This window comes from Brassica oleracea, chromosome C5 (assembly GCF_000695525.1).
Source record: "Brassica oleracea var. oleracea cultivar TO1000 chromosome C5, BOL, whole genome shotgun sequence".
Taxonomy (NCBI): Eukaryota; Viridiplantae; Streptophyta; class Magnoliopsida; order Brassicales; family Brassicaceae; genus Brassica; species Brassica oleracea.
Window position 1 is genome coordinate 11,610,846 of NC_027752.1, and position 4,696 is coordinate 11,615,541.

At 35.0% G+C, this 4,696-nt stretch overlaps 1 protein-coding gene across 1 annotated transcript; it reads right to left on the reverse strand.

The window, feature by feature from the left end:
• Positions 1-2,109: 2,109 nt before the first annotated feature.
• Positions 2,110-4,298, reverse strand: LOC106344521 (probable beta-1,3-galactosyltransferase 5). Its single transcript, XM_013783885.1, has 11 exons — positions 4,207-4,298; positions 4,047-4,080; positions 3,866-3,924; positions 3,547-3,746; positions 3,385-3,448; positions 3,212-3,284; positions 3,000-3,120; positions 2,829-2,916; positions 2,616-2,741; positions 2,387-2,493; positions 2,110-2,280 (listed from the first exon to the last, which is right to left on the reverse strand). The coding sequence occupies exons 1-11, from the start codon at positions 4,296-4,298 to the stop codon at positions 2,120-2,122; spliced, it is 1,125 nt and encodes a 374-aa protein (XP_013639339.1). The 3' UTR covers positions 2,110-2,119.
• Positions 4,299-4,696: the final 398 nt, after the last annotated feature.

Here is a 4,696-nt window from a genome sequence, read left to right on the forward strand (position 1 = left end):
CTAGCTACAAATTGTGGATTTTGAAAATTGTGGCTGTTTTGTGGATATTTGTGGTGAAAAAAAAGCCACAAAACAAAAATTTGTGGCTAATTTGTAGCTAATCATAGTTTTTCTTGTAGTGAACATCACTATCACTAGTTTCCAAGAAAACTAAGTTATCTCTTGCCAGAAGTTTCTGCGAAGTGACAATTTCAGCATAAGTGCAGAACTATATGTGAGGTAGTGGCATTTGAGTTTGTTGTTTTACATGTGGTGAAAAGGTCCATTCACAGTTATAGATATAACGAATAGAAACATAAATATCATGTTTTTCGAAAACACAATTGACTCAAATTGAATATTGATTGAGCATCTACCAAGATCGCGGTTATTCAAAAGAATTATAGTATTAACATTATATCAGAATTTAAAGTAAAAATAAATTTTATGTGTGTCAAAACATGATTATCAAACTTAATATATCTCGTGATCATTCTAATATATTAGTTTAACATCATTTGGATACTTACGCAAAATTGGCCTTCAAAGTAAAACATCAAATGTTGATACCTAAAGAGTAGAAACTCAGGGCTCATTGGCCATTAGAGCATCATCACTGGTTTAATTTCTCAATTAGTATCTTACACATAAAATAATAATATAATTTAATATTTTCATGAAAATTTAAATAAGAAAAAATAGTTTAGTTATGTGATAGACACGTAGCAGGGACGTCTCTCATATTATTATTTTTTGTCATCTAGTATTTTATTAAAGGACTAAAACCCAACATTTACATCAAACATAAAGGCCAAACATAGCTCAAACCAGAAAAACATTCAAATTAACCGGGGCTAAAGCCCATACATGAGACAATGAGGAAGATACCAGCTCCTCCCACCACGTGAAACACCCGTCAGACCGGAAGGCATGAGCTTCCTCCGGAGACAGAGAGCATGCATGCCGGATCTCCGCCATTAGCGAAACCAAACTGGAGAAGAAGGATTGAATCCAAGGCTCTGAAATCAGAACAAGAGGCGATAGCTCATAGGACAGCGAGAATCATAGAACCGCCAAGGTTAGAATAAAACCGGTGATACGCCAGCGAAGACGGTGTAAAGGAATCATCTCTTCCTGGAGACAAAAGCCGGCGAAAATGGTGTTATGTGACCCACCTTTTCCCAGAAACAACAGCCCCACCCATGGGGAGACACAATCCGAAACCAGAAAGAAATCTGGTAAGGACACAACACTACAAAAGAGGAGCTCCTTCGAATGGCCAGAACCAAAGAAAGAGATGAGCACTAAGGACCAAAACGCCAACCAAAAACGACTCAAACGACAACGATTTGACCAAATCTGATGGAAGAATTAACAGCCCACATCAGAGACGGCATCAACCAACAACCGTACACCAGAAAAAAATACAGATTTGGTCAAATCAATCAAGCGAGCCTCCGCAGCGATGAAGAAATCAAACCACACCACATCTTAGAGACTACTGAAGGATCTCCTCAACACCTAAAGAATTACACCTTTAACACAAGCAGATAGCTACAACTGAGATAGAAAAAAAAAGAAAAAAAAAACAGATACCAGACGGATCTTAAAATAACCACACTGAGAAAATTTACAAACATGAAAGCACAGCTCCGACGGAAGCCGCCGGAGCTGCAAATCTGAAAGCCTGAAAGTTCTTGGAGAAGAGAGAAGATGGAGCGTTTTCCGGGACGTCTCTCATATATCCCGAACTTTTCTTGAAGAAGGGACGTCCCTCTACTTTTGTCTCTTTTCTCATTTTTTGTTTAATTAATTTATTAATTTAATGATGAAAGACTCTGTCCATGCTACCGCTGCTGATGCTCTTTGTTTCTATAGATAAAACGCCAAGTTTCTAAACTGAATTTTCAACTATCACAGTTAAGAATAGATTTTTTTTTCATCTTAGTCATGACTTTTTGATAATCAATGTTTCCACGCATGCCTCTATAAAATCAAAAGTTTCATCATTTGTCTTTCTTTTTATTTTTCCACATTTGTTTTTGAAAAAAAAATTGAACTAAAAGGTCTTGCTCAGGGGATTTGTATTCCTTTTGTTTCTTTACAAAACAAAATGGTCATCTCCTCTTGTCTCTTTCTCTTATCTAAGAGAGTAATAATTTGCATCCCACACAGCTTTATCATCTTCACCACAGATCATATGAACCATCCACATTCTGTTGACTGATTTGCATACCCCACTGCACGTCCAGTCAAATGACGCCACACACACTTCTCCAGCATCCGCCTTCATTTCACAATCTTTTGGAAAGAGATAAAGAAAGAAACAAAAGAAAAAGAGAAACTACATGAGAAAAACATTATTTACTAACTTCTGAAGCATACAAAAATATATATAGCTGATTACCTGGAGTACTACAACAGAAATTACCATCATCGATATGCTCAACCTCAAGCCCGATGAACCATGACCCCAGCGTCACATCTTCATTTGCATACTTGTGCAAAATTGGCCTGCAAAGTAAAACATCAAATCAAATGTAATATATATATGTGCTTGGATAGTAACCATTTCCCTTGGTAAAACATATTTTTTCATTTCTTGATAATTCAAGAACACATACTTAGTCACTTACTGATTGTTAGATATGTATGTAGCAAGATCCTTTGAGATGGCATAGATTTGTCCTGTAGCATGTCGAAAATATTTGTTACCTTCTTCTCCAAATTTCCAAAACTCGGGTTCACGATACTTGGCCGTCCTGCATGTTTTAAAAAAAAAAAAAAAATCTGCTTTAACATCCAAATAGATGATATATAAAATTGTAAGAGAAAAACGAGATTATTACTTTTTAGTAAGAACAGGTCCGGACTTCATACATCCAATGTAAACCCTCGGCTTATGACGGTGAAGAGCTAATGTGGAACCAAGCATACCTAAAACCTCAAAGAAAGATATTCAACAATTTAATTCAAAGAGAAAAGAAATAAAAAAAAACATGGTAGAAATAGTTTGTTACCAAGGTTGACATGAACATCATCATCAATCTTAACGTAAAACTCAGCATCCCACGTTGCAACCGCACTGGAAAAGAAGGTTTTGGTTTTGGCAGACAAATTATAATATCCTTCAACATGATCCTGCAACGAGCAAAGAAACCAAAAAAAATATCAAAAAACACTGTACGTAAACCAATCCTAGAAAAAAATAAAGATGTCTAATGAATCTCACCAGCCTAAAAAAATCTTTGTATTGAGCATCTTCTGAATCAATTTCCTTATCCAATATACTATGTGGTGTCGCACTGCCAACAAGTTTTGTACATACACTCAAGTAAGATTTTCACTCTAATAATAAAAAAGCATTAGACTACATTGCCTTCTCTTACTATTCCATGAATTAACCTGTGTCCGATCATGAACTTGACGACAATTCCCTTCTCTTTTTCCAGTTTCTCAAGCTTTTCCCCTGTGATAGATATATACGTTAAAAAGGTAACTAAGTATAGAGACAATGAAGCATGAAAAGAACAAGAGATTTGAAAGAGGGACATCACAAAATGTAACCCTGAGGCATCCAAGTCTCTCTAAGCGAATCACGACGTTGTCTACTGCTAAATGCAGTATTGACACCAATCACCATGAAAACTTTCGACGTTTGGTTCCCTCCTGTTGAAGTATTTGTTGTTGAGACACCCACAATCTGTTGATAGCTGTGTCTAACAGAGAGCTGCTTCTGAAGCATAGCAACTGACTTACCCAGTGCTCTGTGGACACAAGACATACGATCATCAAACTATTTTTAACATGCAAGTGAAAGATTTACACACACACACAAAAAACATTTAATTATTATTATTATTATTATTATTATTACAACACTCACTCTATTGCTTTATGGATTTTCAGAACCTCTTCAGTTACATCTTTTTCATGTGATTTTTCCTGCATTTTGGCGAAATTCAAAGATTATAAATACGAGCTTTTAAAAAACAATAATAACATTCGAAACTATTCATATTACGAATACAGATTCAGACAATCAGATAAAAGTTTTAAAAGAATACTTTCTCATGACCGTAATCATCTGACCCACGAAATCTGAAAATACAAACAAAATAAAAACTGAATAACAATTGAATATCTAAATGCAAGAAGACGTGATTTTATAATGGTAAAGATTAATGGAGAGAAAACTCAAAAAAATCTCAATAAAAACTAAGAAACCTGGACGTGAAGGTTACTCCGAGGAAAAAGCAGGAAATGCAGAGAAGTGAAACCCATGTCAATGATAGTCTCTTCGAGGCTTTGTGCTTCATTGGTGTGAAGAAACAAGAGAATGGGATACGAACGAGAGAAGACCTGAACAAAACTTCAAGTCGTGTATTATTAACGGAAAGGTCGGTAAATTTTAAGTAACAATCCTTTTTATTACATGTTTGACTATTTGTTTTTTTTTTTTGGTCAAAGTATATAAGATGTCAGGTGATTTACTTCCAGTTATAAAATATCAACAAGATGTTAAGAGAAGGAAATTTTGACCACGAGTAGACGGCTTCAACTAGTGACCATTTAATTGAACAGAAAATAAATAAAATAATGAACAAAAATTCAGTGAGGAAATGAGAAAAAACATAAATATAGGAATTTATGTTCAATTCATTTCTCATCCAAATTGGAGAAGGAATTCTTTTTCATAATTTTTTTCATCCTAGAG